The sequence below is a fragment of the Prionailurus bengalensis genome, chromosome E2 (genome assembly GCF_016509475.1).
Source record: "Prionailurus bengalensis isolate Pbe53 chromosome E2, Fcat_Pben_1.1_paternal_pri, whole genome shotgun sequence".
Taxonomy (NCBI): Eukaryota; Metazoa; Chordata; class Mammalia; order Carnivora; family Felidae; genus Prionailurus; species Prionailurus bengalensis.
In genome coordinates, this window is record NC_057352.1 from 15,804,369 (window position 1) to 15,830,172 (window position 25,804).

At 55.3% G+C, this 25,804-nt stretch overlaps 1 protein-coding gene across 2 annotated transcripts in view; it reads right to left on the bottom strand.

The window, feature by feature from the left end:
• RYR1 (ryanodine receptor 1) overlaps positions 1 to 25,804 on the bottom strand; it is a 117,881-nt gene that overhangs the window by 89,769 nt on the left and 2,308 nt on the right. For both annotated transcript variants that reach the window (XM_043599005.1, XM_043599004.1), the window contains exons 2-26: positions 22,990 to 23,109; positions 21,771 to 21,875; positions 20,611 to 20,685; positions 20,454 to 20,532; positions 20,069 to 20,181; positions 19,651 to 19,744; positions 18,517 to 18,610; positions 18,287 to 18,361; positions 17,650 to 17,806; positions 17,359 to 17,523; positions 15,331 to 15,452; positions 14,625 to 14,820; positions 10,179 to 10,314; positions 10,001 to 10,096; positions 9,799 to 9,917; positions 8,770 to 8,903; positions 8,018 to 8,259; positions 7,268 to 7,460; positions 5,833 to 6,049; positions 4,153 to 4,257; positions 3,834 to 3,937; positions 3,353 to 3,436; positions 2,243 to 2,550; positions 1,191 to 1,393; positions 50 to 224 (exon numbers count right to left, since the gene is read on the bottom strand). In XM_043599005.1, the coding sequence (XP_043454940.1) occupies positions 50 to 224; positions 1,191 to 1,393; positions 2,243 to 2,550; positions 3,353 to 3,436; positions 3,834 to 3,937; positions 4,153 to 4,257; positions 5,833 to 6,049; positions 7,268 to 7,460; positions 8,018 to 8,259; positions 8,770 to 8,903; positions 9,799 to 9,917; positions 10,001 to 10,096; positions 10,179 to 10,314; positions 14,625 to 14,820; positions 15,331 to 15,452; positions 17,359 to 17,523; positions 17,650 to 17,806; positions 18,287 to 18,361; positions 18,517 to 18,610; positions 19,651 to 19,744; positions 20,069 to 20,181; positions 20,454 to 20,532; positions 20,611 to 20,685; positions 21,771 to 21,875; positions 22,990 to 23,109 (3,511 nt within the window). The remainder of the gene's footprint in view (positions 1 to 49; positions 225 to 1,190; positions 1,394 to 2,242; positions 2,551 to 3,352; positions 3,437 to 3,833; positions 3,938 to 4,152; positions 4,258 to 5,832; positions 6,050 to 7,267; positions 7,461 to 8,017; positions 8,260 to 8,769; positions 8,904 to 9,798; positions 9,918 to 10,000; positions 10,097 to 10,178; positions 10,315 to 14,624; positions 14,821 to 15,330; positions 15,453 to 17,358; positions 17,524 to 17,649; positions 17,807 to 18,286; positions 18,362 to 18,516; positions 18,611 to 19,650; positions 19,745 to 20,068; positions 20,182 to 20,453; positions 20,533 to 20,610; positions 20,686 to 21,770; positions 21,876 to 22,989; positions 23,110 to 25,804) is intronic.

The window sequence follows — 25,804 nt, forward strand, 5'->3', positions numbered from 1 at the left end:
AGGGTCAGATGAGAGAAAACCAGAAAGGGGCCACGAGGCCAGCCCTTACCATCCCCAACCTCAATTTCCCGGAAGGCCGTTTCAGAGCCTGAATCGGACATGAGGACCTCGCCATTGAGGGTGAAGATAATGGTGTTCTCTGTGAGGTCGATCATGCAGCCCACGACATCGCCTGACTGCCAGGGACGCCCAAACGGTTCACTGCCCAAGTGCCAGCGCTGGCCCTGTGAGGAGGTGAGGGGAAGATGTGGGGTGAGAGAGACACCGAGAAATGGAGACATGCAGAAGCAAGGAGAGACATGTAAAGATACACATGCAAGGCACTGGGTTCAAGACATGTGGGACAGACAAGGGGTCACCCCCACAGGGTTCCCATCTTTTCCCATATTTGCATCCATGATCTTTGGAATGTAAAGGATAGGTTTTCATGCTTTCCCTTCCCACTGATCTCTGTATCCCATCCCTTCTGCCTGCGTTCTTTACTCTTTCCATGGCTGGTGCTAGGGTTATGCAGACCACCAAAGTGGTAGTCGGGGGTTCAGGGCCGTGGTAAGTTAGAGGGATGGAAGGGAAAAGTGAACCTACCAATGTCCCCTCTACAGACTCACATATACCTATATGCCCCCAGAATAGGTAAATGGATAACGAGATGGATGGATGGGAAGTAGGGTGCACGGCCAGATGGAAGAATGGAATGGAAGCTTACTCTACATTGGTTGATACAAGGAAGGAAGAAATTACAGACAGATGGATGAGTGGGTGGGGAGATGGATGGATAGGTGGACAGGTGGATAAATGGATGAGTGGATGGATGCATGCATCAAATGATTTGATCGATAAGTGAAATCACAAATTGCTTAAATAAGTGAACGGCTAAACTAACAAAAAAAAAGAATAAACGGATGGAAATGTGGATGGGTAAGTGGTTATTTGGGCAGATGAGTAGATGGGTGGATAGTCGGATTTGTGGATAGGTGGATGGATGAATAGACAGATGGATGGTTGGATGGAAAGATGGATGATGGATAGATATGTGCATGGACAGCGAGGGATGGATGAACAGATGGACGAGTGGTAAGGCAGATCAGGGATGAGTGGACAGTGGGACACAGACAGAGGCAGGGCTGGAGTGTATGAGTTGTGCGGAGGGACCACAGGGCCTGGCAGACGGGAGCCCAGGGAATACCCACGCGGTGCCCATTGAAGACATAGGCCAGCTCGTCAGCTCCCAGCTCCACGTCAGGCCGCAGCTCAGGCCTCGCCCAGCCCACTCGCATCTCACCGGTGGTGACTGCCTCGAACTCAAAGTACCAGCGGCCACTCTGCACCGCGTAGGATTTCTCTGCCCGGAAGATGCGCACCCGGTCCCAACGAGACTGGCTCTCCACCTGACCTACAGAGTCAGGGGCCAAGCAGAGTCAGAGACTGGGTGGGGAGTGGATCCCAAGGCACTGACAGGCTGGTGGGAGACACCAGAGAAGGTAAGGGCCTCGGGGGGCTGGGGAAAGAGGGACGATTTCTTGGTATTATAGGAGAAGAACTGGTGAATCTCAGACTAGCCAGAGGTGGAAAGGACCTACTCAGTGAGACTCCTCCCCCACCCCCTCTCCTTAGCAGTCAGAGCCCTGAGAGAAGAGATGCTGACAGAGACAGAAAGTCAGGTCTGTCACTGTCATGGTCTAGGGTTAAGGGTCAAGATTAGGGTCGATGTTTAGATTTAAGCATCTAGAGCCAGATCAGGGAGAGAGTGTCAGAGTCAGGCTCTAGGAGGGGAGGGAAATTGGAGTTGGGGACCACAGCCAGGATGGGTGGTTGAGGTTGGGATTGGGATAGGTCAGGGGTCAGGGTAAGGGTAGGGGTTAGAAGCTCTCTGAGCTCTTGGCTGGGTCATGTTGAAGCTGGGTCATGTTGAAGCTATGGTCCAGAGGTTAGAGGTTAGGAGTCAGTGTTGGGGGTCAGGAATTGGAGTCAGGGATTAGGGATAGTGCTCACTGGGCTCCTGACCTGGCAGCTCAGTGTTATAGCCATAGCCCAGGCAGGGCTTGTGTATGATGAAGGTCAGTGGTCAAGATTGGGTTCAGGGTCGGGGTCAGAGTAAGGGTCACGGTTATGGAGTGCAGAAAGGCTCAATGTGGTAGATGTAGCCCATTCAGGGGCTGAGTCAGGTCAGAAATCAAGGGTCAAGGGATGAGGTCCGCATCACGGTAGGAGTCAGGGTCAGGGACCTGAGGTCTGCACTCACTGGGCTCCTGGTCAGGCGGCTCAATGTTGTAGCCATAGCCCAGCAGGGTGCGCACGGCCTGGCAGAGGCTGTCCCGGTTGCTGCGCTTGGTGGCCTCGTCCAGCAGCCGATAGGGCACGAGGCGAGGGTTTCGGCGCGCTGGGATGTCCTGCACAGCGCTGTAGCTCCAGCCCTGGGCCACACGGTCTCGTGCCCACACGTTGTGCCCATTCTCTGCCAGCCGGTCCACCAGCGTCATCTGCGCCGGTGTCAGCCGCACGTGGCTCAGGTCTAGTGGCGCCGGCTTGTACCCATTGCTCATCATGTACCTGTGGGTGTGGCAGGGCTTGGTGAGATGAGACCCTCACCTCCACCCCTGGGCTCTGCTCCGTGGGATCTCTGACTTCTGACCCTTGCTCCAGGATTCCATGATCCTGAGCTCTGAGTTTTGGAATTGCTGACCTTTGATCTCTGACATCAGGCTTCTACGACTCTGTTGAATAAGCTTTGAGATACTTGGCTTCTTTACCCAGGATCCTGTGAGCCTAGCAAGGGCTTTCATGTCACTGACCTCTGGCCTCTCTGACCCCTGCATTGTGATTTTGGCAGCCTCCTCTTCAACCCTGGAACTCTGACCTCTCACTTCTAACTTTGAGGTTTCTTACCGCTGACCTCAGAACTCTATCGCTTCAAATTCCTGGCTTTGGAGACCTTGACCTCTGAACGCTGACCTCTATCCCCAAGGACCTCTCACCTATAATTTTAGGGTCCCTCACTTATGACTCCAACAGCTTCTCACCTCTTTCTATTGACTCCTTGACTCTGACTTGGAGAAATTACCTCTGTTCTCTCATTATCCCTGATTCCATGGCAGATCTTGACCTTGGGTCCTGACTCACACCCACTGTCCCTCTGGGACTCCTGCCTCCATAATCCTGACACCTCCTCAGGACACTCACCACTGACTCCAGGCCCTGACCCCTTGTCCTATGACCTTCACCTTAACCTGTGACCCTTTGTCTCTGACCTCAGCCTCATACAAGACCCCTCAACTGCCCAGCCTTTATCACGTCATCCCCAGCCCCCCCCCCAACTCTGTTCCCCAGAGGGACCCGGGCCCCCCACACTCACGTCTTGGGGAGTTTGGTCTTCTTGAGGTTGTCCTCCGCCTTCTCATCCGCCATGCCCACGTGGCAGCCCAGTGCCAGCAGAGTCCTGGGGCGGGGTGGGAGGGCAGTGTCACCTCACACAGCCTTCCTGCCCCTGGCCTCCCCTCCCCCACCCCGGCTTCCCTCCTCCCCCGCCCTTGTCGGTTTCTCACATCTCTTGCTCTGACTTTCTGGTGTCTGTCCCCATCCCTCTGTCTCAGTCTCTGTCTCTCTGACTCCTGTCTGGCGTTGCTTCTTTGTCTCTGTATCTCTTTGACAGTGCCCATCTTTTCCTGGCCACTTACTTCTTTCCCTGATTCCACGTCTCTCTCTCTCTCTCTTACTGACTAGCTCTCTAGTCTCTCTAGCTGTCTGTCTCTGCTTCACAATCCCTGTCTCTCCTTGCCCTCCTCCTCACCAGCAGTCGGTCTCAGGCCCCTGCTCCCTGCGCCCCCCCCCCTCACTTGAGCGTCTCCCCCGACATCTGCAGGTTGTAATTCCTCTCGGGCTCTGGTAGGCTGTGGAAGTCCACAAGACACGGGTGCAGCCTCTTATTGTCATCCCGAACCTGGAGAAACCCCAGTGTCAACTTTCAGGGTCCCTTCCCTCCCCCCAACACTCCCAGACTGTGGCCCCTGACCTCCTGCCCTTGGTTCTGCCACAAGAACCCCAAGGACGCCCTGGTGCCCTAAAGTCCCTTCCCCCAACCACTGGCCCCCTCCCTGCTCACTCCCCCAACAGCAAGTCTAGCCTGAGTCCCTCATGCTGCAGGCGGCCCCTCACCGGGCCATAGGTCCAGCCCTGCTCGATGCGAGTCAGCGCCCAGAGTTCATGGATGTTCTCTGCCAGCTTCTCCCGAATGCGTTCCAGATGGGGAGGCAGGACAATCTGGGGGCAGGGAACGTTCATGAGATCCCTGTGTTCCTTTCAGGCTGCACCATGACCCCTCTCCCCAAGGATACGTATGAGCCCTGGACGGTTCCCCCAGATTTTCCCTGCTATTCTGAGCTCTGCTCCTCATCACCATCACCTGACTCCAGGGTTGACACCCAGCTGAGTAAGGACTTCGAATCATGGAATTAAGGAATTATCTAGGAATTGGGACTCTCTCCCCCTTTGGACTGGTTGTTCCATGAGGACAGGGCCTGGGGCTGCCTCAGTTTCCACCACTTCCCCAGCCCATCCCACAGCCAGGCTCAGAGGAGATGCTTGGAAAGTGGTTGGTGAATGAACGGGCGAGTCTCTTTCCTTCTTTGTACGATGAGGATCAGAACAATACTTACCTCATAAGGATTCAGTGATATAATCCAGATAACTACTCAATCTTACGTAGTTTATGTAAGTGCCTGGCGCACAGTGGGTGCATAATAAATATTTATGTTGTTAGTGTTCTACGGACAAGAGATAATGATGGTTCGGACCAGGGCAGGCCATGGGGGGAAGCAGAGGGGGTGGGAGGGATGTCCAGGAGGCCAAGTGGACAGCCCATGAGGCTGAGAAGCTGGGGGAGCAGGAGGGAGACATCCAGAAGGGGGCCCAGGCTCTGTCCTGGCTACAGGGGATGGCTAGTTCACCATGAAATAATATCACTATTGCTACTGATAACACTAACTGTATTGAGTCCTTCCTATTTACTCAGGACTGTGCTGAGTGCTTCACAGATATTAATTCATCTGACCTCCACAACTGTGAGACAAGGTAGGTTCTGTTGTTATCCCCTTTCCTCACAGATGAGGAAACTGAGGCACAGAGAAGTAAAGCCACATATGTACGGTAACACACAGAAAATCAGACCCTCGTGGTCAGGCTCTTGAACACAACTTATGTGGCTTCTGATAGGGACATGTTTGGGGGGGGTGGGGAGTTCAAGTTGGGACAGGAGGAGTGGGAAGGCCCAGATGGAAGGGATGCCAACAGACTAGTGGAAAAGATCTCAAACTTTGGAATCCGCACATGGGTTCAAATCGGCTGTGTGGCTTATATAGGTTGCTTAACTCCTCTGGGTCTCACTTTCCTTATCTATAAATCAGGGGCAATAATAGTCTTTCCTTGGGGCGCCTGGTTGGCTCAGGCGGGTGAGCATCCAACTCTTGATTTCAGCTCAGGCCATGGTTCTCACGGTTTGTGAGATTGAACCCCACATGGGGCTCTGTGCTGTGGGCACAGAGCCTGCTCAGGACTCTCTCTGACCCTCCCTGGTGTGTGTGCACATGCTCTCATGCTCTCTCTCTCAAAAAAAAAAAAAAAAACCCAAAAACTTTAATAATTGTCCTTTCTTTAGGGGGCTATAGTGAGGACCCCCAGAAAGTGGGATTCTGTCTTCCGAGAGTTCTTTGCCTCCACTCTGCCTCAGCTTCCCAATCTGTTAAACAACAAGATTCCCAGCTTCCAAATCAGCTCCCCACCTCCCTGACTCCTAAGGGAGTTTGTCTCACCAGGAAACCCTTGCAGGGCAGGCAGTACCTGGACAGTGTCCACAGGGCAGGGCACAAAGTCAGTGTGTGAGAGGCAGCGGCTGGGGCCCACCAGGTGGGGCCCTCGAGGCCCCTCCCGCCGATACTCCTTGATGGGCTCCAGATGAAGTCGCTCTCGAGGGAGCACAGCTTCATGGCATGGGGCATAGCCAGGTGGAGGGAGGAACTTGAATTCGCCATGGCGGCCACCAAGAAGGAACCGTACCCTGAGTGGGAGAGTGGGGTCACTGGTGAGGCAGATTACAAGGAGAATCTGTGCTCAGTGGGGGTAAGGGAGCAATCCTGGGATCTGTGGAAAGTTCTGGGAAAGATCACTGGGCAGCCGTGGAGTCATGGAGGTCATTTAAGGTCAAAGAGAATGTCTGAGGTCAACGAGAATCAGTGGAAAATCAAAAAAGGAGGGGGCACCTGGGTGGCTCAGTCGGTTGAACGTCCAACTTCAGCTTGGGTCATGATCTCACGGCTTGTGAGTTCGAGCCCTGCGTCAGGCTCTGTGCTGACAGCTCAGAACCTGGAGCCTGCTTTGGACTCTGTCTCTCTCTCTCTCTCTCTCTCTCTCTCTGCCCCTCCCCACTTGTGCTCTCTCTCTCTCTCAAAAATAAATAAACATTAAAAAAAAAGAAAAGAAAAGTGTGGGTTCATTGAGAGTTAATGCAAGGTCATAGAAAGATCCACTGGAAGAGACCTTGGCTCAATAGAATGTTTGGGGATACTGGAAGGTTTCTGGGAGACCAAGAAGGTCATCCAGAAATCACGGAAAATCTGGTGTAACTATGAGATAACCCTAATCATCACTGAATGGACACTGGGAAGCTCTTTACAGAGCTTGGGATCATTGGGAAAAGACTGAGTTACTGAGAGACCTTTGAAATAACTGGGGATATTGAGGAATTATGGTCACTGGGGGATCATGGAGTAATTAGAAGATCACTGGGAGATGCTGGGATCACTGAAAAGCAGTTAAAAGCATGGAATCATTGGGAGAATCCAAGATAATTTGGGGGGTCATTGGGAGGGTCTGGGTCATTGGAAGAGAGCTGTCAGATTCTGGAGTCATTTGGAGGTCACTGGAATGACATAGAGTCATTGGGAGAGTCTAACATCATTTGGGAATTAACTGGAAGAGTTATTAGAAGGTCATTGTGCAATTTGGAGGACACGTGAAAGTCGCTGGAAGGATATGGGGTTGGGAAGAAGCTGAGGTCTTTGGGAGGGTCTGGATCAATGGGAGGACACTAAAGTGTTTGGGACCATGTAGAGATCACTGGGACCTTCTTGTAGGGATCTGACCAGTCAGTCCTGAGGGTAGGCTGCCCAGTGAGGGTAGGCTCCTGGCCTTATGGTAGGCCATGTTGTAACTAGGGAAGGTGTCTTGGGACAGTCCCAGGTCTGGGGCCTGGCAAGGGGCAAAGGCAAGTCCTCACTTGACACCAGCCGAGAAACTGACAACAGGGAAGAAGAGTCCATCCAGGTTGAAGGCCTCAAAGACGCCCTGCACAGGACAGCCATTGATTCGGAAGGAGATGGATGGCACGCTGAGGTCCAGGCAGCAGCTGACGACATCCTCAGGGGCCAGGAGGTGCTGCCCTGGGGAAGTCACTGGGCGTGCCACGTGTCCTGCACCAGGGTCACAGGGAAGAGTCAAAAGTCAGGGGTCTCAAGACCTCACTGGTCAGAGTCTAATAGTCTCAAGAGGCAAGAGGCAGATATTAGAGAATCTTATGGGATCTGGATCCTGGAAACCCTAAGGTCAAGTGTTCCCAAGGAGGGTCCTGGATCTCTGAGATAAGGGAGGAGGTCAAGGTTCCCCTGAAGTTAGGGTCTTGAGAGCTGTGGAGTCAGAGATTACAGTCACCCTGGAGTTAGAATTCTGGAACCCTTGGGGGCTGGAAGTCAAAGGTCAGAAGTCATAATGATCTGGGCAGTTTTCAAGGATCTCTTGGGTCAGAGATCATACATCTCTTGGGGTCAGAGTTCTGGAGAGTATGAGGAAGCAGGTTAGGGGCAAGATTCTGGAAGCGTTAGGGTTGGGGTCTTGGAAAATTAGGAATCAGAGGTCAAAATTTGGCCTCTTGTGGGGATCAAGATCCCAAGAAGCCTAAGGTGTATGGTGAGAGTCTGAGAAGCTCTAGGGCCAATGATCGGGGATGAGGGCCCCCGGAAGGGTCAGGTACCTGTCCAGAGGTGCAGCCCATCAAATCCGTAGGAATAAAGGTCATCACCGACCCCGTTGCCGCCCCAGCCCTCGCCGCCACCGGGGTAAGGGCTGTAGCCCTCAGTGAGGGCCCAGCCCACCCGCAGGTGGGTGGCCTGAGCTGTCAGGAACGGAGCCACCTCGTCCACCATCACCTCAAAGTACCATTTGCCGTACTGTGTGGAGCCCTCTGCTCGGCCCACAAAGATGTTGGGGCGGATGCTGCAGGGAAGATGGGACAGGAGAGGGGGTGAGGGAGAGGTGGGGAGCAAAGCCACATTGTTGCAGGGGTGGGGGGAGAAGGGAGAAGAGAAGGAGAGATACACACAGGAAAAACAGAAGGCAGAGACATGGAGACAGAGAGAGAGAAAGCAGAGACAGAGACCTCAAAAAACAGAGAGATGGGTGAGAGACAGAGAAAACTAAATGGAGGAGAAATAGAGACAGATACAGAGGGAGATAGATAGCAAAAACAGCAAATGCAGAAAAAAACAGAGAAAGAGAGAGGAACAGACAGAGGCAGAAATGGAAGAGGGAGAGAGGACAAGAGGAGGGGGGGCCGGGGGTGAGCTGGGGCAAGAGAGGACATCTGTGAGGACCAGGTGTTAAGTCTTGGGGTGGGAGACCGAGAAAGGGACATCCACCTGAGTGTGGAGTCTCTGATCTGGGAAAGGGTTAAGAGGTCTGGGGTCAGGATGAGGTCAGGCTGGGGTCAGGGGTTACGGGCCAGACCTGGTGACATAGTTGATGAGGCTTGTCTGCAGCAGAAGCTCACGGCCAGGGAGCAAGTTCTCGGTAATGAGATCTTGGTTGGAGCGCACGGCCACGCCATTGCACACACAGAGGGAACACAGCACATCGAGCACCTGGAGGTCAAGGTCAGAGGTCAGGTTGTGAGAGCACCAGGGTGGGGAATCTGGGGTGGAAAGTCAGAAGTTAAGGATAATGTGCCAGGACAAGAGGTGGAGATTTTGATGGGCAAGGAGGTGGTGGAAGCGCAAGGTCAGGGCTCACAGAGGAAGGTCAAGGGTCAAAGAGAAAGGTCAGGCCGGGGGCCGCAGGATCTGGGGTAAGACGTCAGCAGTGTTAAGGAAGGAGGGACTGGAGTAGGAGGTGAGGAGTCAGAGGGAGGAGGGAAAAGGTTGGTTAGTGAGAGCAGGGGGGTCAGGAGATTTTAGATCAGCAGGGGCTGCACACATGTGTCTTCGGGTGCCAGGTGGATAATGTACATATGTGAGGTGGTTAGAAATTGTTCAGTGGGGCGGGGTGCCTGGGTGGCTCAGTCGGTTGAGTGTCCGACTTCAGCTCAAGTCATGATCTCGCAGTCTGTGAGTTCGAGCCCCGCGTCGGGCTCTGGGTTGACAGCTTGGAGCCTGGAGCCTGCTTCGATCCTGTGTCTGCGTCTCCCTCTCTCTCTCTGCCCCGCCCCCACTCACACTGTCTCTCTGTCTCTCTCAGAAACAGGTAGGACCTGTGGCGAGCTGGAGGGCGTATATGCAGCCCACCTAAAGACTACAAAATCAGAAATTAAAAAATAAAAATGTTGCAGAGATCTAATGAAGCACATCTGTGGCCCAGAATCCATTTAAGAACTGTAAGCTTAAGACCCTTGTGTTGAGATGGAAGCATGTGGGAGTGGAGTCCAGGTAAGAGACAAGATGGGGAGGAGAAAGGGAGTGAGGGAGGTGGGGAATTCTGGGGCCCTGGGAAAAGGTCAGGGTTCAGAGTTCAGGGGATGAGAGGTCAGGGCAAGGGGCCGACCTTGTGGTTCCTCCCGTGCTTGTCCAGGAGGGAGATGATGGACTTGATGTGGTTCTCCTGGATGATATTCAGGACCTCAGGACTCTCGATCAGGACACAGTACAGCACCTCCAGGATCCCTGTGCAGGTGGCATAATGGTAGGCAAGTGACTGCGCCCCTCCCCTGTGCCAGCCCCTGTCCCCTCCCCCTGGGTTCTCCTACCAGAGGAGGCCTCCAGCCGATCGAGCTTGCTGACCAGCCAATCCAGGTTGGTGGAGAAGAGGGCACAGTTGGTACGATTGCCACGGATCAGAGAGGCTGAGGGTAGAAAAGAGGCATCAGACCCCATGGCACTGAGGAGCTGGGGTGCTCTAGGGGAAGCCAGAACCGGGCCCCTTACCCAGGAGTTCATAGAGCAGGTTCACAATCTCTTTCCAGGACTCGGCTGCCTCCTCCCCTGCAAATTCGGCAAAGTGGGCAGCCGTGGTGTAGACATTTAGGCGGTCAATGCAGTTCAGGACCAGGGAGAGCATCCCCTAGGGTGGGGAAAATGGGCGGGTCACCATGGGAGTCCCAGGCCCTCTCTTCCTTGCCCTTCTTGGATTTGCTAATTCATTTAACTTCAACAACCAGCAAGTATGTTCCCAGATCCAACAACATTAGCTCCACGTTCCCGTTCACTCCCATCACCCTCCTCTCCTCCTCAGCTCCCCACATCCGTCCTTGTCCTCTCTGCCTCAGTTCCCAACATAATACGTCCTTATTAACGTCAGGACTGAGGCCCCTGGGTGGCTCAGTCAATTAGGCGTCCAACTTTGGTTCAGGTCATGATCCCATGGTTCGTGGGTTCAAGCCCCGCGTCCGACTCTGTGCTGACAGCTCAGAGCCTGGAGCCTACTTCGGATTCTGTGTCTCCCTCTCTCTCTGCCCCTCCCTTGCTTGTGCTCTCTCTCTCAAAATTAAAATAAACATTAAAAAAAAAAAAACACCAGGACTGATTGTGCTTTTCCTTCCCGAAGTTTTCTTTCCATCCTATCCACTTCCAAGCATCCCACTCCGGGTCCTAACTGGCTCAGTTTACTCTCCGCACCAACCACCCGAGAGATTTTTTTTTTTTTTTTTGCATTTTACATTTTAAACTTTGTCTTCTCTTATTGTGAATTATAACAGGCATACAGAAAAGCGCATACAATAATACATACAGTCAGTTCTTGTTATTCGCGGTAGTTAGGTTCTATAAAGTCACCATGAACACGGAGTTAGCAAATCCTGAACCACTCACCTCTCCCGGGGAAAACACAGGGAGTTGCTCTGAGTCACGTTTTCGTCAATCAATACGTAATCTTGGCACATATGTGTGTCCGTTTAAAGACACTGATTTAATATATATTGTTGATGCATTAACATTAAATTCACGGCCAACAGCACTCTAACTCCTCCTAAATGAAGCATATCCCCCCCCCCTTATTTTCTCCATAAGGCCCACCACAGCCTCTTGCCCTCGAGAGCACTAGACAGCACGTTAGCGCTACACTCGGGGGCCACTTTAAACAGCGAACTCAACCAAAAAACACCAGCGTGTGGAAAATGTGGCACTAAACATACCATGAAAAGGACACCTGTTTACAGGCCGAGTGCTGAAGCAAGAAGGCGCAGCATCACCCTATTCAGCCTCAGCCGGGAACACGAGGGCCACCGACACAAATTTTTTGCCACTCTGCACATGTTCACGAATGACCACAAAGATGCTACAAGTATTGATGTGAGGGTCACAAACAGATTTTAGCAAGCAGGCAAATTTGCAAAGGCAGATCTGTGCACACCAAAGATCAAACATGTATGGCTCAACAGATAACAAAGAACACCTGTGTGACCGTGACCCAAGCCCGGAAAGAGAACACTGCCAGCCACGCAGAGGTCGCCTGGATGCCCCTCCTGACCACACAAACCTCTCTGCTAGGAATAACCACTGTCCTGGCTTTTGTAGAAATCCTCTCCTTGCTTTTCTATTTTTACCGCCTATGTATGCGTCAGTAAACAGTCTAATTGAGTTTTGCCTGTTTTTGAACTTGGCATACACAATAAGTATTCTTCTGGACATGGAGTCTCTTGCTGGGTGTTATGTTTTAAGTTCAAGAACACCGTTTCACGTGGCTGTAGTCCCTTCTTTTTTTTTTAATTTTTTTTAACGTTTATTTATTTTTGAGACAGAGAGAGACAGAGCATGAATGGGGGAGGGTCAGAGAAAGAGGGAGACACAGAATCTAAAGCAGGCTCCAGGCTCTGAGCTGTCAGCACAGAGCCCGACGTGGGGCTCGAACTCACGGACCGTGAGATCGTGACCTGAGCTGAAGCCAGTGCTCAACCGACTGAGCCACCCAGGCACCCCTGTAGTCCCTTCATTTTCGTTGTGGAGTAGTACCCATATCCACTGTGTGTGTGAACATGCGACATTTGAGGATCCATGCTGGTGGTGGACATTTGGGCTGTTTCTAGCTTTTGGCCATTATGTATAGCGCTACTGTGACAATCACTGTGTCTCTATGCTGGGGGCCCCTATCACTAGTAAGAGAGGCAGCACACGGGGGTAGAGGGCGGTTGGAGTCACACAGAGTGGCTGCGTCACTAACTAGTTGTGATTTTAGGGAACCTATCCCTCTTGTGGCTCCCAAAGTGAAAGTCCTCACCCAGAGCCTGGCCTTCGTCACCTCTCTGCCCTCATCTCCTCCCACTCTGCCCCTAGCTCACCCTGTCCCAGTCACCCTGGCCTCCTCATGGTTCTAGAACCTGCCAAGCATACTCCCTGTGCACTTGCTCTCCCCTTTGTCTCCTCTCTGTCCCTCCCCCAGGTGTACATGTGGCTGCCTCTCTTCACTCAGGTCCCCTCCCTGACCAGTCTATTTTATTTATTTTTTATTTTTTTTTAAGTTTATTTATTCTGAGAGAGACAGTGACAGCGCAAGTGGGGGAGAGACAGAAAGAAAGAGACAGAGAATCCCAAGCAGGCTCTGCCCTGGCAGTGAAGAGCTGGACGCAGGACTCAAACCCAGGAAATCGTGAGATCGTGACCTGAACTGAAACCAAGAGTCAGGTGCTCAACCCACTGAGCCATCCAGGTGCCCCTGTTTTATTTTTCTTTTAAGTTTATTTATTTATTTTGAGAGAGCACGCGTGAGCAGGGGAGGGGCAGAGAAAGAAGGAGAGTGAGAATCCCAAGCGAACTCCACGCTTGGTGCTCAGTGCTAGGCTCAATCCCACGATCCTGAGATCGTGACCTGAGCGGAAATCAAGAGTTTGGACGCTCAACTGACTGAGCCACCCAGGCGCCCACTGATCACTCTGTTTTAAGGATTTAAAAAAATTTTTTAAGTTCATTTATTTTTGACAGCGGGACAGAGAGAGCGAGCAAGGGAGGGGCAGAGAGAGAAGGAGAGAGAGAATCTCAAGCAGGCTCTGCACTGTCAGCACGGAGTCTGAGGTGGGGCTCAAACCCACAAACTGTGAGATCATGACCTGAGCCGAGACGAATAGTTGGATGCTTAACCAACTGAGCCACCCAGGCGCCCCAAGACCACTCTATTTTAAATTGCAACAACACCAGCACTCCCTGCTACTTCCCTCCTTTATTTTTTTCTCAGTACTTATCATCTTATATACCATGTAATTTTCTTATTTTATTGATCATCATCTATCCTCCCCACACGTCAGTTCCAGAAAGACAGAGATTTTTGTCTGTTTTGTTGACAGCTGTACCCCTTGGCATATTTGTTGGGGAGATAGATGGCTGTTATTTAATCTCTCTGAGCTTCTGTAATCCATCTGTAATATGGGAATTACAACCCCCAGGGGGTTATCAGGAGGATGTCATGTATATAGCACCCTTAGCACACAATAAAGGCCAAATTCAAAGTAATAATAACCACTAACACCTATATATCATCTGCTACGTGCTGGCACGGTTCTAAACGTTTGGCCTATACTAATTCCACTCCACAAATAAGTTTCGTTATTGTTACTATTATCACTTTTGGATCAGATTGGGGAGTCCCTGGAGAGGAGGAGGGTCAGTTGTTAGCCTTTAAACGAACATGCTCCCCTATCACCCGGTGGGGACATCAGACCTCCGGGCCTTTGTCCAGTCCCCTCCTCCCACCCCGTGCGGTCCCCCTCACTCTGACCCCCTGTTGGGCGGAGCCCGCTCCACATCTCTTCCCTTCTTGCTCTCAGAACACACGGACCCCCCAGCTCCTGACTCCAGCAGAGGACCCTCCCTGACGCCCCAATACCCACCTCTGGCCCTGACCCTCCTCCCATGCCCCACTCTGGTTCAGTCCTCCCAACTGCGGGCCGAGCCCCCACAGACACCATTCCCCCCACCCCCACCCCCCACTCCCGAGTCCCGCAGCCTCATCCTCAGACTTCTTCCCAGGCCTGGCCGCTTCTACAGGCTTCGCCTCGGCACAGACCTGAGCTTAGGCCCCGCCCCACTCCGGGGTAAGGGAACAGGCCTGCCCCACCCGCGTCGCTCCGGTCGCAACTCGCTCCCACCCGCACCGCCCCTGCTCTGACAAACGCCATGCCTTTCTCTCAAGGCCCCGCCCACCACCCCAAATTCTCCTCAAGGCCCGCCCCCTCACTTGTTCCCCGAAGGCCTGCGGCCCCGCCCCGTTTATACAGGCCCCGCGGGCTCTGAAACCACTACAGATGCCTTCAGGTCCCTCAGGCTCCGCCCCGCCCCGCGCCGCGGCCCCGCCCCGCCCCGCCCCAACCTCGCTGCGGCCCCACCCCTCCCTCAGGCTCCGCCCCCACGTCCACAGGCCCCGCCCCGCCCTCGCCACGGCCCCACCTCCTCCTGGAAGAGGCTCTGGCGGTTGCGCAGGCTGCGCAGCTTGCTCTGCTTCTCCTCGTGCTGCAGCTCCTCGGAGGGCGGCTCGAAGTAGCCGATGAGGTCCTGCAGGCTCAGGATGACACCCTCGATGGGCAGCGCTGTGCCAGCTGGCGGCCCCGAGCCCCGCGGCTTCCCGCTGAAGCTGTCCAGGCCCCTGTGGGGACGGAGCACCTGTCAGCCAGGAGCCCCGAGCGCTGACTATCATTGAGGCGCTCGCGAGTCCTACCCCCTGCCCCCAAAGGACTCTTACAGACACACCTATTCTACAGAGGGGGAGACTGAGACTCGGAGACAGACAGACATTGGCCTGAGGCCACACAGTGGCCAGCGACAGAGCTAGGACTGGGACTCACTCCTGTGTAAGCACGGGGGGGGGGTGGGGGGGGGGGGTGGAAGCAGGTGTCAGGGCTGGGGAGGTCCAGGATCAAGGATCTGGGTATCAGGGGTGATCAGGGATGTGAAGTCAAAATCATGGTTGTCAAGGTCAGATTAGGGGTCAAGTGTACAGAAGTCAGAGGTTTAGAGGTTAGGGATCCTGTGTATGTTAGGGGTGTGGAAGTCAGAGGTGGGATTAGAGGGGTCAGGTGTATGACCACGGGGAGCCTGGGGGTCAAGGCGTGGCCCCGCAGGGGGCGGGGGGGGGCAGAGTGGGCAGGTGGCTCACTTGACGAACTGGTTGTACAGGCCAGCGGTGCTGTAAATCATGCGGGCAGCCTGGGACTCCTCCTGCTGGCAGCGAGTCAGTGACAAGGCGTCGTCCATATGGCCTTCCTGGTGCAGCATGGCCTGGCAGTGGGGGGGGGGGGGCAGAGAGGTCATGAGTGGGCCCAGCACCAAGGACGGATCATCTGCCCCCAGATCTCCATCCAGATTCTAGCCCCAAAGCCGCCCCCATCCTCCACTGAATCTCTCTGCCAGACACCCCCTTCTATCCCTCTTCATCTGACTCTTATTCTCTGTCCCCCCCCCGCCCCTGCCCCCCCGCCTCCCCTCTGCCTCTGGCTCCATCTCCCTGCCCCTCTTTGTTTCTGTCTTTGTCTCTCTCCCTACGTCTCACATCACTACCCCATGCTTTGTCTCTTTCTCCCTGTCTTTCCCACTCTGTCTGTATCTCCATCTCTCTCTGCCTTCTGTCTCTATCCGCCTTTGATTCTGTTTGTGTCTCCCTCTCTGACTGCCCTGTCTATCTGTCTGTCTCCAGGCCAGACCCTTTCCACCTGTATCTACTGCTGACTTAACACCCTCCCACCAGAAAGGTGTAATGACACCCTCACTTAACATGTCCCAGGCTGAATGCCTGAAACCTTCTCTGTAAGATGAGACCATCTTCCAGCTTTCTCCTGAGCTGACCTCCCAGCGCCTCGTCCAGTCCTGTGGCTGTAAATACCACCCACCGCTGACGGCTCCCACTACCCCCCTCGGACCAGGCCCACTTCTATATCCTCTGCTCAGGTATCCAACTACAAGCTTTGTTTTTTGAAACGAGCATCTCCCTAATCTTCCCAGTCATTCACTCTTTATCGAGGGGCTCTGTTCTACACATTGGATCCCTGTCATCCTGAGCTGCTGACACTTGACTGTCCCCGACTCAGTTAATGGCATTTCCATCCTTCCAGTGGCTCAGGGCAAAACTCACGGTATCATCCTCGACCCCTGCCCCTCTCACCTCAAGATCCAGTCTGTCAGGAAATCCTGCTGGCTCCGCCCTCAAGCTACAAACATAATCTGCCACCTTCCCCACCCTGGTCCTGTCCACTGTTTTCTCCCACCTGACCATGGCAGCAGTCGCCTCCCTGGGCTCCCTACTGCAACTCTGGGCCTCACCCCAAACTCATCTATTCCCACGAGCAGCTAAGGAACCTGAGTCAGGTCACCTCCCTGGCCTGCTCAAAACTCTACTGGGGTTCCATCTCACTAGGAGTAAAAGATGGGACCCTCCCCATGGCCCACAAGGCCCCACATGATCTGCTCCCATCTCCTCTCTGTCCTTATCTTCCAAGACTTGTCCCTCAATCACTGCGCTCCAGCCAAACTGGATCTTCTTTCTGTTATTGCAACAAATCAACCTTATTCCAACCTCAGGGCCTTTGCACATGCCATGCCCTCTGCCCAGAGTAGCTTTTCCATTCTTCAGCTGGAAAGCTATGTACTTCATTACAGGTGGTTTATTTACCATGTCTGAGTCTGGGAGGGCAGGACACAGGTCTGTATATCTCATCTATTTTTCCACACGCACATCTAGAACAACTGGGGCGCTCCATAATTTGCCGAATGTTATTCTTGGTCCGTTTGTCACAGTCTTTGTCTCTTTTTGTCTTTTCCATCTCTGCTTCTCTGTCTCTATCTTTCTCTGTTTTCCGTCTCCATGTCTTTTTGTCTCTGCTTTTCTCTGTCTCTATGTTTCTCTCTCCCTCTCTCTCTTTCCCTGTCCTTCTCCCTTTCTCCCTCTCCCTCTCTCTCCTTCTCCCTCACTCTATTCATTCTTTCCACCCCATTTCTCCTCTCCCTCCCTCTCTCCCCCCTGTATATCTATCCCTCTTTCTTTTTCCTCTCTCAATCTCAGTTTGTCTTTGAATCCCCATCTTTCTCTCAGTCCTACCCTCAAACTCCTGAAGGCTCAAGCATGATCACCCCTCGGTCTCCTTCCTGCCCCTGCCGGCACCCCCGCCCCTTCCCCTCGCCAGGCACCCACCTTCTTCTTGAGCACGCCAAGCCTCAGGGCCTTGGGGTCCGGGGCTGCATAGGTGAGCCACAGGCCTGAGGCCACGTGCTGCACGAAGCACAGTGACTCCCCATACTTGATCTCAGGGGGACCCATGCCGTCCACATCCCGCTTGGGGGCCGTATCCAGCTTCTCCTGCAGGGGCAGGGGACAGAGGTCAGCCTCCTCTGCCTGTGCCTTTAATCGGGGAGAGACTGCAGAATGGAGGCTGGGGCCGGATTTGGGGCCCCAAGTGAGGGAGGGCACCCTGACCCCACTGACCTTGGAGATGCGGAAGCAGAAGGAGGTGGCCTTGGTGTGGGCCTTGCTGGCATCGACCACCATCAGGCCCTGGTCCTCGGTGAGCGCCAGGTACCGCCCAGTGGTAACATGCCGGATACGAAGAGGCTGGCCCCAGCGGAGGTGGCTCCCACTCCAGCTGCAAAGGGTGAAGGTGCCGGGGGGTCAGAGGATCCCCCAGTCCTCCCATGGACACCACAGTCTTGGTCCAAACCTCACCAAGCCTCCAGCCTTCTTCCAAGGGGACCCAAACCTTCCTTGCAGCCCTCAAATCTTTCTTAGGACCCCCTAGCCCTCCTTTGGGAACCCCAGTCCTATCTCAGGCCCTCACAACTTCCTCAGGGCTCCCCCGTGCTCCCAGTTTCCCCAGACCCACCACTTTCTCTCCCTCTACTCCCACACTTTTACTCGGGATCCCCAATCTCTCCTCAGGAACGCCCACCCTCCCCTAGGTCCTTTTCCTCCAGGACTCTGGGACCCTGAAGACCTTCATCACCTTCTGGGGCCCCCCAGATTTCCCCTCAAAATCCTCCAGTTTCTTTCTCAGATCTTCCTTCAAGACCCTCTCTCCCCTCCCAGGCCCCCCAGGAGCTCTTAGCCCCACCCCAGACCCTCCCACCTGATTCTCAGTGGCTCCAGTCTCCAGAGGGAGCGGGCGTGGGTGCACACAGATCCCCCCTCGTAGTGGACGAGTCTGGGGACACGGGAGAGAGTGAGGTCAGGGGTTCAGTCGCCCTCCTCCCAGAATGTGATCCCCAACCCCACCCATAGGGTCCGGGCACCCTGAGCCTGCTTTTACCCTTCCCCTCCTGCCCCAACACCCCAGGGCCTCTTGTCTCCAACCCAGACCTGCGCTGGTCCTCGCTGTCAGCGGGGGAAATGGTAAGACACTCATCCATGTGTCCGTGAAAGAGGCGAAGGACGTGGCCTCCGGTCACATAGCCTGGAAAGGAGCAAGGGAAAGTGATCATTGTAGGGCTGGAGCCCTGGAGAGGCCTGGGAGCCAAAGTGGAGTTCAGGGGTCCTGCTTCTCCCCTGTGGGAGGTTGGGGATCTGAGTTTTAGGATCTAAAGTGGCAGTCTGAGATTTGGGCTAAGTTTGAGGCCTGAAGCAGGGGTATGAGATTTGGGGTCCGAGGTGGGGAATCTAAGTTTGGGGGTCTGGGTATACAGGGCTGAGATTGGGGGGGGGGAATATGGGTCTGAGTTTGGATTTCTGAGGTTGGGGGTCAGAGGTTTAAGTCTAACATTTCTGGATATTGGGCTCTGAGTGTCAGGTCTTGATTTGGGGTCTGGGTTTAGAGGTTTGATGGTTGGGTCTGAGGTTGGGGTCTGAACTTTGAAGGTTGATTTTGGAGTTCTGAGGTTCGGGGTCTGAGGTTATCGTCGACAGTTTCGAAGTCTGAGTTGGAGAAGCTTCAGAGTTAGAAGTTGGTGGGTTTGACATTAAGGCCTGAGTTTCAGGATCTGTGGTTGGAGTCTCAGCTTGGGTGTGGGGTTTGGGTGTTAAGAGCTGGGGTCAAAGTTCTGGGGTCGTGCTTTGGGATCTTAGCACGGGAAGAATTTGGAAGATGATTTTAGATGTCTGAAGTTAAAGTTTGGAGATCTGAGGTCAGTTGGCTGAGATTTGGGGTCGGAATTAGAGGTCTTAGGCTGGGATATCTGAGTTTGAATGTGGGGGTCTGGGTGTGGGGAGCTGAAGTCTCCGTCTGTATTTGCCATCTAAGGCTTGCGGATCTGAGGGCTAAGTTCCAAATGCGGTGCTCTAAGCTTTGGATCTGAGTTTAAGGGTCTGCCCTCCAGGACCTTGAGTGGGGCATGTGAGTTTTGGAGTCTAGATTTGGGTGTCTGATACTGAGTGTGGGGTTTAGAGTCTGAACTCCAGGGTTCTGGATTTGGGGTCAGTATGGACATGTTTGAGGGGCAAGGTGGGAGGTCTGTTCTGGGGGTCTCCGTTTAGGGACAGGCGGTCTGGGACCCTCACCCTCTTCGCAGCCGGAGCAGATGGGGTTCATGTTCCACAGTGTCTGCATGAAGGAGGCGTCCACCTGGAGCTCCCCACTGGCCGTTGACAGGTGCTGGGGGCAACCAGGAGGTGGCGGTCAGAGATGGTGGGTGAGAATAGTCCGGAGTCAGAGGCCGGAAACCAAAGGCGGAAGCCGGCAGACAGGGGACAGAAAATCAGAGATCACAGATCGGAAAACCAAGATCAAACTGGGCAGCGGGGCCCGGAAGACGAGAAATGGATGTCAGAGGTCGGGAAACCAGGAATCAGGCGTCCGACCACTGGGGCCAGAGAGCTGGCAAATCAGTGACCGGGAGACGGGGGACCCCGTGCGCCCCCAGCCCTGGGCAGTAGTAGCTATGCCGGGGGGGGGGGGGGGGGGGGCGGGATTGCTCACCAGGTAGCGCTCTGAGGAGACGCTGACAAGGATGAGGTCGTCCCCAACGCGGACCTTCTCTCCTTCCGACCTCTGCTTGGAGGCCGGGTGCGCCGTCCACCAACAGGCCTCCCCTAGGGAGGGGGCAGGGCTGTCAGGATGAGGACCACCCAGAATGCCCTTCCCCGAGGGGTCCCCAGCCCTCGGCCCCCAATTCTCTTATCACGACCACCGCCTCTCTGCCTCCCGCCCTCACACTCTCTGCCTCGGGTCCCCCCACGCTGGTCCGAGTCTCCCTCGCCGCCCCCGTCCCTGCCCCCGCCGGGCCTGCACCTTCCCCCCCCCCCCCCCCCGGGCCCCTGGCCGCAGCGCCCCCGTCGCCGCCCTCTCCGCTCCAGCCCCACACCTGTGGCATCTTCCTGGAGTCCCACGTCGAAGGCCAGCTTGTCAGTCATGGAGCGCGAGGTGGTAAGACAGCTCAGGTACTAGGATCGCAGAGGGGAGTCAGCCTCCTCCCGGCTCTCGCCCCGCCCCTGCCCTCGCCCCCTCGCTCTCACACTCACCATGCCGCTGTGCGTGTGCCGGAGCAGGATGGCATGGCCGTACAGGAGTGTCCTGTGTCCCCCACCCTGGGACGACTGCAGGGGGGAGGGGGTGGAGAGAGGGCACAGAGTGAGACCAGACCCCCCCCCCCACCGCCCCAGGCATCCGGCCTATCCTATATGGCAATACGCTCCCCATAAAATACCATGCTCGCCGGGACACGAGAAAGCCTTAGCTCAGACCCTCAACAGATTCTTGGCCTCGGTTTCCCCATTCATGGAAGTAGGGGCTGTGTCTCTGAGAAGCCTGTGGGTAGGGTGTTTTCTAGTTCCCAAAGCCCACTCTGTCCTCCCTGCCTCCTTCATCCTGTTGAGCAGGCCCCAGAGTCCCTCAGGGAGGCCGAACCGCTCTTCCGGTTGGTCTCCTGAGAGTCCCCCCTAACTCGTATTCCGTGGACCTCGGCCCCTTTCGCCCTAACCTGTCATAAGACAGCTGAGCGGCAGCCCATGTGCACCTGGGTAGTCCTACCAGGTGTTAAATATTTGAACATCCCCATAGGGACCCCGCCCTGCGCCGCCACACACGCCGAAGCACAAGGAGCCCGGGCCCCTCCCGGGGTGGGTACATCGGATATACACCCGGTCACTCGATGGCGTCATGCCTCCCATCCTGGCTCTCACATGCCCATGCTCTGAGGGCGCCATGTGATGGGGCCACCTGATCACATGGCAGACCCACTCCTGGAGCGGAGGGGACCCACACTTGGGGCAGGGGGGGAGTGAGAGGAGAGGTCCCATGCAGAGAAGAGCTGGGATCAGGGGCGGAGGGAAGGATGGGAAAGAGGACAAAGGAGCAGGCGGGGGAATGGGTCGGGGGGGGGCTCAGAAGCCCCCACCCCCTTCCTTCCTTCCTGGCTGGCCTGTCTGGGCTCCACAGCCCCTGACAGCTGGGGTGGGGGAGACCCCCAGCCCCTGTGTGCAGGACGTGGGCCCAAGAGCAGGGCCTGGGGCCAGGAGAGGTGGAAGAGGCAGGTGACACCCAAGGCCAGACCTACCCACTTATCCAAATTGAGGGCCTGTGAGGGGCGGGGCAGAGAGAGGAAGAAGAGCAGGCGGTGAGCGACCCCCCGTGGCTTCCCACCCAGCCCTGCCACCGCGCCCCGCCAGGCCAGGAGCCTCACCTCCACGCCAGCCTCCACCGTGTTGGCCAGCATCTCCTGCAGGGCCCGGACCGACAGAGACTGCTCCAGGACGAAGCAACAGATGGCCAGATCGGGGGGCACATTCTGCGGTGGGGGAGGATGTGAGTGGGGGGCGCAAAGGCCCCTGAGCGCCGGTCTGAATACCCACACCCCTTGGAGACCCAGACCTGGCCCCGGTCCCCGGAGGAGCCCCTGCACCCTGCCACCCCCACGGACACCGGCAACACAGAAGACATGCCTCCTTCCCTCAAACACCTAAACCCTAGCCAAGCCTCACGGAAGCTTCCCACCCCGCACCTAATCCCAAAGCGAGCCTCAGCCCTCTCTCAGACACGCTGCACCTGTTCCAACGCCACAGGACATGCCTCCCCCTGCAGATAACCCGAATTTCTGCAATCCCAAAGGAGCTCCCCCCCCCCCCGCCCCTGTCTCCTGCTGTCACCAGCAGACGCTCCCAACTCCTGCCTTCTCCCTCACACGCCCGTGAACCCTGCTTCCAAATCACATCCAACCTTTCTCCTCCCTCCCCAGTCTCCCACCCAATCCCCTGACTCCCAGACACCCTCCCCCTTGGACCCAAGACTCTCTAACCCGCTCAGACCCTTGGCCTCCTCTGAGGCCAAGACGTGATCTGACTCCACGTCCCTTCCCTCTCCCAGTCCCTGCCCTCACCCCCCAGGTCACCTCTTCTCTCAGACCCTGAGTCCACCTCGCCCTCAGACCCAGGCTCCCTCCAGTCTCAGCCTCTAACACCCTTCCCACTCGGCCCCCCAGGCCCCTGCTAGTGTCCCCCAGCCCTCCAGGGCCTTTGGCTTTGGATCCAAGGCCCTCTGCCCCCTTAGACACCTGCCTCCTGAGACTCCCGAGCCCCTGATTCTCCACCCCTACCTGCCTCAGACCTCTGGCTCTCTTTCCTTTTCACCCCCCTCCCCATTTTCTCTCTCATCAGCAGCCACCTTCAGATCCCTTGTTCCTTGAACTCAGGGCCCTCCATGCCCCCGGCCACCCTCCCTCTTCCCTCAGGTCCCCTGCTCTCCCTCCTCAGACCTCCCCTCCCGCCTGCCTGGAACCTTCAGCCCCTTTTCCCTCCCAGCCCCTCTCTGTTTTCTCTCCTAGCAGCACCCTCTCTTCAGACCCACACCCCTCTTCTTTGGACCCTGGCCTCTGCCCCCACAGACCCCCACACTCCCACACACACCTGGGCATTGCTGGTGGGCTCCAGGAAGCAGAGGCGGTTGCCAAAGCCCTCGGCCGCCAGGCAGAGCTTGAGCTGTTCCTTGAGCACCGTGGCGCTGCATTGCAGGACCACTTCATCGTCCTGCGGGCAGAGCTCGGGGTCAGGGCCCCGCGGACACCGCGCCATCACCCCGCCCCTCTCCTCACGGGACAGGTGGCGACTGATAACACCCACCTCACAAATCATCACACAGGAGCCTGTGTCCAGGGCTCCACACACTTCTCACGCCCCACAAGACAGGCACGAGTGTCATCCCTATTTTAAAATGGGGAAACTGAGGCTCAAGGAGGGGGCACAGCTTTCCAAGGCCACATGGCTGATAAGGGGACGGGCTGGGATTTGAACCCCAGTCCAGCTGGCTCCAGTAGGGTCCCCAAGGTGAGCCACTGGGGGTGGAAACTATAAGCACCCCAAGTTCAATGGCTTTTAAGCTCAGCCTTCTCTAATTTCTCTCTGTGTATTGTTTCAGTAATGGCTATCATTTAAGGAGTGCTTTCTTGTCTTTCCCTTTTTTAAATTTTATTTTAGAGAGAGCAGAGAGAGAGAGAGAGAGAGAGGGAGAGAGAATCCCGAGCAGGCTCCAAGCTCAGTGCGGAGCCCCACACGGGGCTCGATCCTACGACCCTGGGATCACGCCCTGGGCCGCCATCAAGAGTTGGGCGCTCAACTGACTGAGCCACCGAGGCGCCCCCGAGGAGTTCTTTCTAAGGGTATGTGAATGCAGCTCCAGAGCCCAGACTGGATCCAGGGTGGGCAGGGACATGCCGCAATGGACCCAATGTCATCTCCGGTAAACGCCGAGGTAGGACGGCGACAGATAATGGCATCAGAGCGATGCTACACTTCCTGACGTTGATAACCATGCTGCGGTTTTGTACGACTGCCCTTGCTTCTTCAGAAACAGACACTGAAGTACTTTAGGAGTGAAGGGTGCCGCGTCCGCAACTTATCCCCAAAGAGTTGAGGGGGGAAGTGAAGTGTAGACCGAGAGAGGGAGGGGGAGAGATAAATCAAGGGTGCCAAATCTTAACCTGTGGGGGAAATGACTTCAGGCCACGTGGGGGTTCTTTGAAGTAACCTTGCAGCTTTTCTCGAAGTTTGAGGTGCTTTCGAGATTATAAGCTGAAGTTGTAAGTAAAATAAAGCGTTTTCGATGGGCTGGGTCCCCTTCCAAGAACTTAACACATACGAACTCATTGCGGGATCCCCACGGCGACCCCCGGAGGTGACCAGAATGGAAACCTGTGGAAACTGGGACCCAGAGGTCACACTGCTGTCACACAGCATAGCTGGGATTTGATCCCAGCTCTCTGTGTCACACTCTTAGAACACTAGGCCACCTCTTCACGTGTTAGTAAAGTTGCCCGTATCTACACTTAGCACTGATATCAATGTACGCGGAGGAGTGGCCGACGCTTTTCCGACAGTCGAGAATGATAGAGACTCCGGCTCTTCACCGCTGAGTCAGGCAGCGGTTGTTTCCTTTTACAGCCGAGGAAACGGGTTCCAGGGCGTTAGGCGTCCCCCCCCCCCGAGGCCACACGGCCTCCAGCCCTTCCATCCGGCATCTCACACAAACGTGCCCCAGTCCTGGGCTTCGAAGCACACGCACAGCCCTCCGTCTGCCCTCAGCCGGGAAGGGAGGAGACGTCTGATGTGTCGGCAGGAGGCCCCAGAACTGCTCTGCCCTTTAGTCTCCAACCCCCACATCCTGGCACGCGCTGGGCACTCGCGTGTGCACAGGGACATAGAGCTTGCGCTTATTAAACGCTTACTGTCTGCGAGGCCTTACGCTCTGACCTTTTACATTCCTTTGACAGACGTTCATTAAACGTCCGCTCTTGCCAGGCACTGATCTAGACTGGACACAGAGCAGCGAATGAAGCAGACAAAGTCCCTGTCCTCACAGAGCTGACATCCTTGTGGGGGAGAGGCAATAAACAAGTGAATAATGTGAATGTCAGTGATAAGTGTTATGGAAAAGAAATTACCCAGGGTGATGTAGAAGAGTGGCTTTGGGGGTAGGGGTGTGTGACATCAGTGAGGGGGTGAAGTGACAGCCTCTCCAAGGAGGTGACATTTGAGCTGAGCCTGGTCCAAATAACAAGAAGAAATCAGGCCTGCTCATCTCTGGGGGAAGAACGTTCCAGGAAGAGGGGGCAGCCTGTGCAAAAGGCCCGTGGCTGGAGGGCGCTGAGGGCGCTGAGGAATAGAAAGGGAGACGGGATGGCGGCGGCAGCACGAGCAAGGAAGCGGGAGGAGATGAGCTCGGAGACATTTTGCATGGATCCCTTGAGTCCTTATGGTACCTATTTTCGTCCCCACTTTCCGGATTAGGAAACTGAGGCTCAGAGAGAAACATTAAAATCACTTGCCCGAAGTTAGGAAGCAGGCCAATGGCAAAGCCAGCATGTAACCCAGAGACTGGAAGCCTAGTCAGTACACCAAGATTCTCTAACTTTCTCCTGCAGCAGAATGAAGGAAGGTGGCCTGGTTACAAATGCAGCTTCCTTCCTGCCTTAGTTTCCCGCCCGACACTAAGAGCATGATTCTGTGGATCTGGGGTGGACGGGAAACCGGGACCATTACCAGCCCTCAGCAGGCTCTGACGTGGGCCGTGCTTTGAGACACCCCAGCCTCGCACGGCTAGAGGTCGCCACCCACGAAGGGGAAATGAAATCGTTTTGGGGGCCGTGCCCCCGTGCTCAAAAGGTGAAATAAAGCGGAGCAAGAACAGCACACAGCAACATGCCCCCTCGGTTCCAAGGGCTACCTA